General features: G+C 35.6%; 1 protein-coding gene across 5 annotated transcripts in view; it reads right to left on the minus strand.

The window, feature by feature from the left end:
* LOC132557486 (protein argonaute-2-like) overlaps nucleotides 1-12,731 on the minus strand; it is a 45,508-nt gene that overhangs the window by 19,494 nt on the left and 13,283 nt on the right. For 4 of the 5 annotated variants that reach the window (XM_060221980.1, XM_060221978.1, XM_060221979.1 and 1 more), the window contains exons 5-12: nucleotides 12,258-12,439; nucleotides 7,057-7,193; nucleotides 6,642-6,776; nucleotides 5,298-5,385; nucleotides 4,365-4,448; nucleotides 4,060-4,123; nucleotides 2,201-2,272; nucleotides 86-133 (exon numbers count right to left, since the gene is read on the minus strand). In XM_060221980.1, the coding sequence (XP_060077963.1) occupies nucleotides 86-133; nucleotides 2,201-2,272; nucleotides 4,060-4,123; nucleotides 4,365-4,448; nucleotides 5,298-5,385; nucleotides 6,642-6,776; nucleotides 7,057-7,193; nucleotides 12,258-12,439 (810 nt within the window). Of the gene's footprint in view, nucleotides 1-85; nucleotides 134-2,200; nucleotides 2,273-4,059; nucleotides 4,124-4,364; nucleotides 4,449-5,297; nucleotides 5,386-6,641; nucleotides 6,777-7,056; nucleotides 7,194-11,367; nucleotides 11,550-12,257; nucleotides 12,440-12,731 lie in introns of all 5 variants that reach the window. The other variant, XM_060221977.1, reaches the window with a different exon arrangement.

A 12,731-nucleotide genomic window follows, 5' to 3' on the forward strand; every position in this document is an offset into this window, starting at 1 on the left:
TTGTTCCCAGTCCGTGGTTCTGGTAACCTGTCAATTCCTATCGTACAGTCTATGTTATCCACTTCTAAACATGGGTTATACTTACAAGGTTATTAATCTCCTTTTCTCTGTCAGGGGCAGACCTTGCTGTGGCCTAAAAAAACAATTCACTTGCATTAAAGTTACCGTCAGCTTCCACAGGAATGCAGCACTTATCTTTAGAAATGTACTTAAAATTTATGTTAATTGTACATTATCATAGTGAACAGCACTTCAATGTTTCCACGTAAAAAAATCTCTCCTACCAAGATTAATCAACCTAAACTATCAGCAGAATGGAAGGGAAAAGATTGATCTCATCCTTCATATCGATTTTTTAAAATGTTTTTCAACAATGAGCAACATCAGATTGAACTGCATAATGTAAATTATTACATGCTAGCTACTAAATTTGTCGTACAACATCAGATACATCAATAAGATTTAAAACAAAACACCTAGCTATATCAAACAAGATAAAATATTTTGGTTACATTTCCTATCACAGTGAACAGGTCACTGCTTTTTTTTCTTTTTTTTTTTTTAAAAAAATAAATCCAGCTATGTGCATCAGTGCAGACATTTCTTATGAATAAACACATTTAGTGGAATCTAAAATTTATCAAAAAAAAAAATACAACAAAGAAATTAAAAAACAGACTTGAGAACTTCAACGACAGACAATGCAGGTTTTAACAAAGTAAATAAAATGTCTGTCAAATTCACCACCATCACTTGCTTTAAAAATCATCTCAGCTGTTCCATTCAAACATGATCAATCCTTCTGAACTTGTAAAGACAATCAAATGGACAAAAGGCTTGATCTTGTTTCAACTCATAATTTCAAAATGTCATAGCAGCAAACACACAGGCATACACATGTCCTGGGGAACAACACACAACTTTAGTGTTCCAACAAAATTTCTGGGCTCGGACATTCATAGTCTTGGAAAATTTGAAAATATCATAAACATGTTCAATAGCAGGTATTTTCTAGTATAATATTTGTCTGCAGAGATAAAATCTGATTCGTTATATTGAAAAAATTGAAAAATGATTTATCTGTAAAACATTGACAACTACTATGGTGTTTTTCAATGTGCACACCACTTATCAAATTGCAGGAAGTTTTTTACTTGTCTATTCGACTTGGGGGGAAAAAGATGGAAATCAAAGCAGAACAGAAAGCCAAACCAAACAGATTGGAGAAGCAAAGCCTAAACACACGGTTACTAACTATCTAATGCATGAAATGAGAGAATGATTTACGACCTCAGTCTGAAGTGTGTCTTGTTAAGTAGGAAACTCCATATCTTGTTGATAAAATCATAATCACATGATTGAACCAAATAAACAGTAAAATGTTTCTTTTAACTATCAGTAAACAACTTATATCCAATAGAACAGACTTAGTGTTTTAAACATATGAGAATGTTCCAATATTCTAGCAAAAACTTGTAAATCTAGCCAGATGAAAAGCACACTTCATTTGTTGACCAAAGTGAAATCTCAAGTAAGTTTCAACCATATACAGCGACAGGAAAGACGAGACATAAGAATATGCCTCCACCCAATCAAACCATGGAGACATAGAAATATGCCTCCTAACAAAGAAAAACACCTTATCTACAGAGGTAACAATATCATTTGACCAAAGATTTCCACTTCAGAATCAAATAACATTTCTTCCAATTCTGAATTTTACAGAATTTTAAACTAATTTTTCCTAATACTACAACAAAACTGAGGTCCATCTCCAAGTATTTTCTTTTTTCTTAAATACATTTTCTGAGAACAAATTTTCTAAACAGAAAAAAATGAGGCCAACAAAGAGAAATACCCATTATCTGCCATCAGGACAACGATGATAATAGAAATCAGTTCAGTGCAATATCACCAATCACCTTTTTACCATACGTAGTAAAAACTCAGAGAAAGAACTTTACTTCAGGGTTTTGAAATCTCAACTGTTGCTCTTCAGCAATGTTTCGGTGAATAATCTAATATGATTTGCTTTTTAGTAGAATCTGTGTGTGTAAAATGCAGAGAATAACCGTAACATCCACTACAGGTATAAAAATTTGGTGGCCATAATCGTGATGAAAAACAATTCTTGCTTCCCCTTCAGTGTGTGTATGCCTCCGAGATCTGCTGTATAGAGATGACAACTTATTTGAGAAACCTTGATCATTGTCGAGGTCTGCATATCTGTCAGCTTCTTGATACACCTCTGGCCACCAACAACATTGCACACCTACAAATACACAGAAAGATTCAAATGAAGGACTGCATAAACAATCAACATTCTGCAAAGTCACATACATATTATTATTGGACAAATTTGCAGAAGATTTCAAATATGACCTTAGACATTTCACCTTGCTTGAAAATGTCCTTAACATGTTTGGTGGAAAACTTGATGTTATGATACTATGGGGTAAATATGAACTAAATCTATAATTGTAAGGTTCTCTATATATGACATGATTCAGAACAGGACATGGCAGGAGTAACATGGGTAATACTACATGCCATACAAGTCAGATACAGGAGCCATGCCATATGTTAATACAGGAAAGCAGAATTGCAGTCTTCAGTTTACAACATGGAAATAATAGCTATATACAAGTAAGCAAAATGTAGGAAAGGTTTCAATCTTCAAACTCCTATAATTATCATTTATAGGGAAACAAGGGCCGTCTGAGACAGGTTATGCTCTCCAAATGGCTAAAATTTAAATTCAACTGCACTTCTTCTCATCAAGATCTATCTACCTATGAATTTATATGTGGATACCTATGTAGTTTTTTGTTATGCTTCAAACAAAATTATGACAGACGGACAAAGGCAGCGACTATATGCTCTCCTTTGGGGAACATAGAAATGTTGCTACTGATTATTTTCAGAATTGATAGATAAGAAAGACCCCTACAGTACATCTGACTTTAACTCATATTCTGACATGTCAGAAAGGGCCCCACAAAGTACTTAACCTGAGCTACACAGGAAGGTCACATTGAAAAAGAATTACAGCAGCATTATATGGTAGGAATAAACAAGAAAATAGCAGCAGTTATGTTCACGTTTGATAATAATCAACGACCACTCATAAAATATGAAATATTACCAGAAAATTTGCTAGGTAATTGTGTTGATATACAGGAAATTTTACCGATGTTGGTGGGAAAACAAAGTCAGGAAAATTCATTTCATGTAAGCTTATGCCGTAATGGCTGAAAGCATGTCGCACTGTGTATAACATACAGGTAACATTCAAGAATTCACTTAATTGTTTATAAAAACAGTTATTCTCCATAATGGTACAGTAAGCCTACTGGTATGACAAGTCCTCATTTCGATAATTGGTGTTTTGATAAGGGTTGGCCCAGCAATGGTATAAACAGCTTGGGTCGTCTCCTCACCTTAAGTACGATTGAGTGAGTGACGGCGTGTGATTAGCCAATCAACGATAACTATACAATAACATGACCCGCCCACGTCCAAGCCAACATTGTAAATAAATAATACGGGAAAACTGTACACAACGATGATGAGGGCTTCTGGGGTTTCGAGAAACGGGATTAAAACGGTATGGAAAAGAAAACAAACTTGAGGGAAAAGGAAACATATTATTTGCCTTGCTTTACTGAAGACCTAATGTGTTTTCAATGGGGGAAAGGGGAATAACTCTAACTTTATTCATGTGACAAAGTCAAACAAAATAGCTTCCTATTACGAAGGATGACACAGTACGAAGCTGCAACGAGAAAATGGAAGGAATTAACCACTAAAACTATCATAAATAATCATGTTTGGTTGAGGAAACATCATAGGAAAACCATATAATGATAATATCATATATGTTTGGCTTTTAAGAACACAATTCAAGATCAAGGAGATATGATCTGGATTGTCGGAAGGAAAAAAGTGTCATTTCCTCTATAGCCCCTTTTTTGGATTAATTTTTGGTGAAAAAAAAGCGGACATTACATGGGTTTTTACAGTAATAAACTTGATGTTAGTTGTCTGTCATTTACTTACCTCCAATGGTAAATATGTATGTTTCTGTTCTTGTCCCACTTGAAGACACGGTAAATGAGGGTACCTGTACAAACCACATAATCTTTAAGCTAGTATTTCTGTTAACTGTACAGTATTGATCAGTTTGGAAAACTAATTCATCAATTACCGAATTCATGATATCACCCAAAGAATGTATCGCAAGATTTTCCGTAGAACAAGTTAGTTATACAGTAGAAATATGTTAAACTTTAGTTCAAGCTACTGTAAAAAATTATTTAAATTCTGAATTTCTGTCATGGTGCTCCATCTTCTACAATACTTACATGAGTTTCATCTTGTATCTTTCCAGGAAGTATCTGGCAACTGTACATTCAACTGTCTGACCAGAATCTAACTGTAGAGGAAACCTGGCAACAAACATTGACATCCAATACAATAAAGAAATCTTCTCTACAATGTCTTCTCAACAAAGAAACATTAAGTTCCGACATAAAATCTTACGAGAATGGCTTTTTTTCTCTGAGTTGTACGATCTCCAAGCAAGGAAATACACTTATGCTACATAGTTGAGTGTTTCTTAAAATGTAAATGAATTTTTAGAGTACCTTGTAACATACAATACTAACAAATGAATCAGACAATATCAATATAAATACACTTTCAATTGTTTTAACATCCTATCAACAGCTAGGTTCATTTATGTAAGGGCTACCTATGTGAAGTGAGGTGGTCTGGTTTTATACTCTTTAATGTCCTATCAAAAGCAAAGGTTATTTAAGGATGGCCTCCCAATGTATGTAAGGCAAGGACTGGTTTTACATTGTTTAACGTCCTATTAGCAGCTATGGTCGTTTGAAGAAGGTCTCCCAGTGTGTGTGAGGCAAGTAGCTTCGATTTTGTATTTTCTAATGCCATATCAACAGTGAAGGCCATTTAATGATAGCCACCCAATGTATGTGAGATAAGGAGGTCTGGTTTTATATTCTTAAATGTCCTAGAAACATCTATGGTCATTTAATGACAGACAAACACTGAATGGAAGGTAAAATAAAAGATGTTTCTATAGACATGAAATCTTCAGCTAGATTTGACTTCTCGTTATAAATTCATCCTTTCATGAAAATCTTGGTAAAACTAATTTCAAATGGAAAAGAAAGAAAATATATCAAGAATATAAGTTCTAAGTTGAAGTGTCCAGAATAGTACTACTGTTGTACTGTATTAACAACGGTTGTATACTGGATTTGTGCACTTACGACTGAGTTTGTGCTGGCCTTCGTGTTACGTTACACACTCTGTATTTTCTCTTCATTGTTCCACAATGGGTGATTTCTACTTTAAGTCCTGTAACAAGACAACACTGGCTATTAATTCAGAATATCAATAACATAAACAGTAAAACAATCAGGAGGCTCATAGAGCTTGTATCACTAACATATGAAAACATAATTTCATACATTTTTAAATTTTCCTCAAATTTTTGAAATTTTAAGGAATTTTAAAGCATAAAACTAAACGGAGACCCTTTAATCCTTTGCTTCAGAACAAATTAGGACAAAACCTTGCAATCCCACTTAAGAAGAATTTTTCAGAATTTGCAAAATTTCCCATTTTGGGTCATGTCCATCAGGGCCCCAATTGCCTTGACAAACCATCGGATCCCCTTCAAAAAAGGGTGCTTTTGACCAAATTTGATCAAAATCTGCTCAGTTGTTATGACTAGTCGTGATTCTCCGAAAAAAAATCCTTCCAAGACCAGGTAAGCTAAACAGAGCTTGGGTCTGTATAACTCTTATTTGTAATCTGAACTAGTAATGTGATTGGCAAGACAGAGATACAAACTTCTGGTTAAAACCTATAGGTAGAAATAATACAGAGCAGAAACACAAACTCCTAGTTAAAATCTATAGGTGGAAATGATACAAAGCAGAGACACCAACTCCTAGTTAAAACCTATAGGTGGAAATGATACAGAGCACAGACACAAACTCCTAGTTAAAACTTATAGGTAGAAATGATACAAAGCAGAGACACCAACTCCTAGTTAATACTATAGGTAGAAATGATACAAAGCAGAGACACCAACTCCTAGTTAATACCTATAGGTGGAAATGATACAAAGCAGAGACACCAACTCCTAGTTAAAACCTTTAGGTAGAAATGATACAAAGCAGAGACACCAACTCCTAGTTAATACTATAGGTAGAAATGATACAAAGCAGAAACACAAACTCCTAGTTAATACCTATAGGTGGAAATGATACAAAGCAGAGACACCAACTCCTAGTTAAAACCTATAGGTGGAAATGATACAAAGCAGAGACACCAACTCCTAGTTAAAACCTATAGGTGGAAATGATACAAAGCAGAGACACCAACTCCTCGTTAAAACCTATAGGTGGAAATGATACAAAGCAGAAACACAAACTTCTGGTTAAAGCCTTTAAGTGTATGAGTAACAAACTGTACAATACCACAGCAGTATAAGTCATATTTAAAGCAGAAAAAAATATTCAAACAATGAAGAGGCCAAAGCAGTCATTTCTCAATTTTTGAAAAACTTCTCTTCAACTCAACGTCAAGTGTTACAAATGATTTACCTTTTATTTCCTTTGTGAACTTGACTCTTTGCGAGTCCGTCAGCGGTCGCTTCTGTTCGCTTATATCCTTGATATCCAAAACTTCACATAGGAATTCAATAACAGGCTGAGCCTTATAAAATGCTGTAGCAGACACTGAAATACACAAACAAAATTTTGTTAAAATTTCAGCTACACAAAGATACAATACATGCATTATTTTAAGAAAAAAAATATACAATCCTAACATCTGGGTTGAATACTTATTTACTGATGTTTTACTTAACATGATGGCAACAAGATAATCAATATAAAATATTTTGTCAAAAGTAAGGCAATTTGATAATATTAAATATTTGAAATAATAATACCAAGGTAATTCAAAAAGTTAGTAGATAAAAAGGACATTGGTGAAACTACAATTATTGTACATTACCATCAATGTTGAGCATCATTTTCCAGTGAGATGGGCGGACACTTTGATGAAAACCAAACCACACCTCTCTACCGCCTCCTAGGGGATGGTCATACCCCTCCGGTGGGGAGAAAAAGGATCGACCCACTGGTGTGTAGCTAGCCAAATATAAATCACACCCACATAAGTCTCACTGATGATATATCATCCCAGTAACACTCTAAGAAATCACTGAGATTATGAAGTCGACTAACTCTGACCCAATAATACCCAAATTTCAACTAGAAATTATTCTATATATAAGCATATTCCTTAAATTACAATATTTAGAATATGTATATCACAGGGCAATTGAAATTCCCTCTTATCAATTAAAGTCAAGATGCAATGTTTTGACCTCTGACCTTTGAACCTGGAAAGCTATTGCATTTTAACTTCAATTTAGGACATTCAGATCTGAAAATCCAAGCCAGAGAACTTTTGGTAGAGGAAGTTAGTGTAAGATATTCTGAAAATACCATTTGGCCATTTATCTAAATAGAATTACTTCAATCTTTGAATCTGAAAATCGATGCCATGCCAGCATTTTCTGGAAGAAACAATGAATAAGAATTGATTTTTATCAGCTCATGGGAATCAAATTTCTACTAATTGCAGGAAAAGAAATTGTGTCTTTTTGACCCTCACATCTAAAAAGACCGATCCATGGAAACTCAAGTAAGTGTGAAATTAAGTAATAATGTTAGGATGACATGACAAACTCAGAAAGCAGCATATTCTATTCAGTGTAAATAGCCCATCAAAAACTTTGGCCCTGTTTTATAATTATAGTAATAGTAAATCTTGACCTTAAAAGCAATCCAAGCCAGCATCAAGTTGTGGAAGTGTATCTTGTCTGTATAAACAGGACACACAGGTGGATGAACCATAAAATTTTGCAATACTAATGTCAGGAACACCATTAGTATGTGTGTTACATGTATGTTAGAGATAGACTGTTGTTAGACATACATGCTTAAATATACTTCATCAGACTTTACAGGGACAATTCTAGGTCATTAATTCTATATTTCTGGGTTTTAGAGAAAGTGAATGGGATTCCCTATTATGATACAGCAAATCCGGAGAATTTCACAATATTTTCAGCACAAAACATGTCAATAGTTTGTCACAGTTCAATTGGTGCTGTAAATCAAAAGAACTGAACACTGATCACAAATGAAAAAATAATATTGTGACTTTATTCCATTCCCGGTGTATGAGGATTAGATTTAAACCATGCTCAAATATTGGGATACGTGATAATAGAGTGTAGGAGTATTTCACAACAGAAAGCAGAGATATATAAAGTATATATATATTTATAGAAACTACAGTATTAGTAAAGTAGACACTATAGTTACACATATAATATTATAGTACAAGGAAGAGTTAAACATCCTGTTAATCCTGGAGACTTGTCAGCTTCCTACACTGTTTGACAACCAGTCAACCTTTCAATGAAATTGGCAATCTCTCCTAGCAACCCTGTGTTAATCACTACAAGGCTTCCACTACCAGAAGCCATCAGGTACCAAGCTATACTATCTATAAAGCTGAAGTTTCAACTATTTCAAAGCACTTGCTTAAGACAAGGAGACCCCTGAACCAAACAAGACATTAAACATTGGGAAAATTCTACAGATTCACTATAACAAGGTTGCTTTATTATTTATTTTCAGCATTAAAATGTCCTTGAAGTAAATGCAAGACAGATCTGTCTAGTTATTAGGTCAAATAAAGAGAGAGATTGAGGTTTATTATATGTTAAACAAAAGTTATTGACACTATCTTATATTTAAGTCAAAAAGTCTGACGGTAATGAAGACAGTGCCATGTGTTACTGCTGCAGATCAGTGTCATGTGTTACTGCTGCAAATCAGTGTCATGTGTTACTGCTGCAGATCAGTGCCATGTGTTACTGCTCCAGATCAGTGTCATGTGTTACTGCTGCAGATCAGTGCCATGTGTTACTGCTGCAGATCAGTGCCACATGTTACTGCTGCAGATCATTGCCATGTGTTACTGCTGCAGATCATTGCCATGTGTTACTGCTGCAGATCAGTGTCATGTGTTACTGCTGCAGATCTTTGCCATGTGTTACTGCTGCAGATCAGTGCCATGTGTTACTGCTGCAGATCAGTGTCATGTGTTACTGCTGCAGATCTTTGCCATGTGTTACTGCTGCAGATCATTGCCATGTGTTACTGCTGCAGATCAGTGCCATGTGTTACTGCTGCAGATCAGTGCCATGTGTTACTGCTGCAGATCAGTGCCACATGTTACTGCTGCAGATCATTGCCATGTGTTACTGCTGCAGATCAGTGCCACGTGTTACTGCTGCAGATCTTTGCCACGTGTTACTGCTGCAGATCAGTGCCATGTGTTACTGCTGCAGATCAGTGCCACGTGTTACTGCTGCAGATCAGTGCCATGTGTTACTGCTGCAGATCATTGCCATGTGTTACTGCTGCAGATCAGTGTCATGTGTTACTGCTGCAGATCAGTGCCACGTGTTACTGCTGCAGATCTTTGCCACGTGTTACTGCTGCAGATCTTTGCCACGTGTTACTGCTGCAGATCAGTGCCACGTGTTACTGCTGCAGATCAGTGCCATGTGTTACTGCTGCAGATCAGTGCCACATGTTACTGCTGCAGATCAGTGCCATGTGTTACTGCTGCAGATCATTGCCATGTGTTACTGCTGCAGATCAGTGTCATGTGTACTGCTGCAGACACAACCAACTGGAGGTACTTATTATTACTACACTTAAGAGTGTCTTTCAGTGTTACAGTCTAAAACACTTTGAACTCTCTATGCATTGAAATCAGACCAATTCTTCTTCTCATTAGGCCACAAATGGGCCAGTACTCAATCACTTGGAAAACTGGTTCAAGCCCTAAATCACATGATGGAAATGAGTAAGCTAAAAGTAGCTTTGTTCTTACCATTAATTTTAGAACTTTTTGTGATGAAAAAATATGTAGATTCATCTGTTATTTCTTTTGTGTGCTGCATACCTTCAATATGCCTAACAACCATATTCCTTTTTTGAAAATTTAAGAAGTCATTTAGTTATTGTCGTAGTAAATTGAATGCTTTATTTCCCCTTAGTTCAGTGAAATGAAGACAAGACAACATGAACAAATGGCACGAAATGACCACGTATTACAAATAGAGATGAAAGGTCACACTTAGTTTAGCAGGGGAATATTCTGAACTGTTAATTTGCCAAGATATTTAAAAACTGATTTTTTTTTGTTTTTAGAAATCAATTTGATCTGCATTGACCAAGTACTGACCTTTCATCTCTAGCTTAATGACAGAATACAACATGCATGCATGAAATATTTAGCAACAGAGAAATCAATACTTTTCATAGTGCAAACTCTAATTGATAATTTTAATATGAGCCTTTAAACAGAAGCTGGGTTTCTTATCGTTTACATGTGACTCGAAAATTGATCAAAATATTTCCAGTTTTAGTGAAGTCATTGTGATTGCAAACAAAGCAGTTCTTGTTCCAATCAGAACGTTTGAAAAAATTTCCGTTTCACCTTTCATAAAAAAACAAACTGCAAGATGAATGAAGCACTGAAATGCCTTGAAGATTTGAAAAATTATATAGGAAAATTAAAAAAAAAAAAAATGTAAGCAAGCAATTAAGATCTGGGTGATATTAAAGGATGCCACCATGCATGATGTAGAAATGGTCTTATGTGAAACATAGGTTTAGAATTCTACTAAACATCAAAGTAAACACAGCATTTGCTGATGGTAGAATAATATACAAAAATGACAATGGAGAAAATAGTGAATGGGTGCTTATACAGTTTGTATGTGTGAGCATTTTCACTGTGACAGTGACAAGAGTGAATGAGAATGTTAGCCATGAAATACTTCTAACAGCAAAAAGAATTAATCTAGGGGAGCTAGATATTGTGAAATCTAAGGGGAGATAACGGCAGTAAACCACAAGAAAAATCTGCATAACAAATGCATTTAAATTTCATGAAACAATATATGAACATTTTACTTGCAAAATTTCAAGTAAACAAATTTTTTTTGAAGAGTTGAAACTTCATCAAAACAGAATGTGGCCTCAAAGAGCTTTGTCTTTGTTCTCAGGATCGATCACTTACCAATATAAACAGGATTGGTACACCTAATATACAAAGTGAAATATATATAGATCTCTTTTTTTTTCTCCCTCTTTCATTCAAAAGTTCAAATTTATAACCTCTTGTTGCCTGAAATGTTTGTTCCTTGTTTCAGGTTCATTCTATACTCACGTCATGCTGGGAAGATGACGTAATATGACGTCTAGTGCCTGGGTTGCGTCAGTGGGAACCTGGTGTATACGCCCCGCTAACGACTCTTCAAGAGCAAACAAGCTCACTTGTGCCTGCCATTTGATGACTACGTTAAATTCTCTATCTTTGCCCTCTCCCGGTAATGTTACTTGCAACTCGACCTGTTAACAATAGACAAAACCGGCCACTCCATGTTAGTACTAAACTATGCCACATCCAGACACAGGGGGCCAGTCCTTGCTTAGTCCCTCTCAAGGGTCAGGTCAATGATGGCACCCTGGGATAGTCTCCTGAGGCATAAATCCACGGGGCGGGGCGAGCCAGACCCAGATATTGTCCAAACCTTTGATGTTAATACTAGGTAAGTACACACTACAAACATATGTCTCATCTTGACACATGGGTTTTGTCCATCACATATTTTTTTTCCAAAAAAAAAACCAAAAAAACAAAAAAAAGAAAAAAAAAAAAAAGAAATTACATATGATGCTGTTCAATTCACAATAGCAACCATGCAATTAATACCAAGCTAGCTAAATAATTCATTACAGATTTTGACAAATTTCAATCAGACATCTATTGGTTTTCAAGTTTTCAATCATTTCTTCATCTTTCTCCACATTATTCATAAAATTACCACATGATGGACAAATACAAACATGCGACAACATGAAAAGATGTTAAAAGTCTCTAGGTTACTAATAACAACACACAATACACAATGTTAATGCTAGACAGCTCCGAGGCAAGACAAGACACTGTCAGAGGGTATGTATGCACATGAAATGGTCAGGCAGGCACATACGATAGGCTGGCGGCAAGGCTAGACCGGTCCCTGCTCAACTGACCACCAGGTTGAGAATACTTACGTCATGCTTGGCAGGTGCCTCATTACGACATCTAGAGCCTGAATCGCCTCAAAAGGCATTTGTCGTGAACGTCCTTCAAGAGCCTCCTCCAGTGTATAGAGGCTGACTTGTGCTACCCACTTTATAGCAACTTTGAAAACCCTATCTTTGCCCTCACCGGGCAGAGTTACTTCTAACTCCACCTGTCAATGCAATCAGCATAAACATCTCAACAAAAGCACTTATATTTTGTTTCCCATATTTCAATCTCACCTTCACTGCAATAAAAAAGCATATTAAAGAATGCCAAAATAAATATAATAACTACAGAAACTAAGACGGTTTTGAATAGTTATACTCAGAACAGTACAACAGGTTATTGAAACAGTATACAGCCAATTACAATAGCAGCAGCGTGATTATGTAGTAAAATTCATACATGCTCAGGCAGTGTATCTACTTACTAATAATCCAACCAGACCATCATTTTGTGGG

The sequence above is a fragment of the Ylistrum balloti genome, unplaced genomic scaffold (assembly GCF_031769215.1).
Source record: "Ylistrum balloti isolate Yb309-2 unplaced genomic scaffold, AGI_CSIRO_Ybal_v1 Utg370678, whole genome shotgun sequence".
In the NCBI taxonomy this organism is placed as follows: domain Eukaryota; kingdom Metazoa; phylum Mollusca; class Bivalvia; order Pectinida; family Pectinidae; genus Ylistrum; species Ylistrum balloti.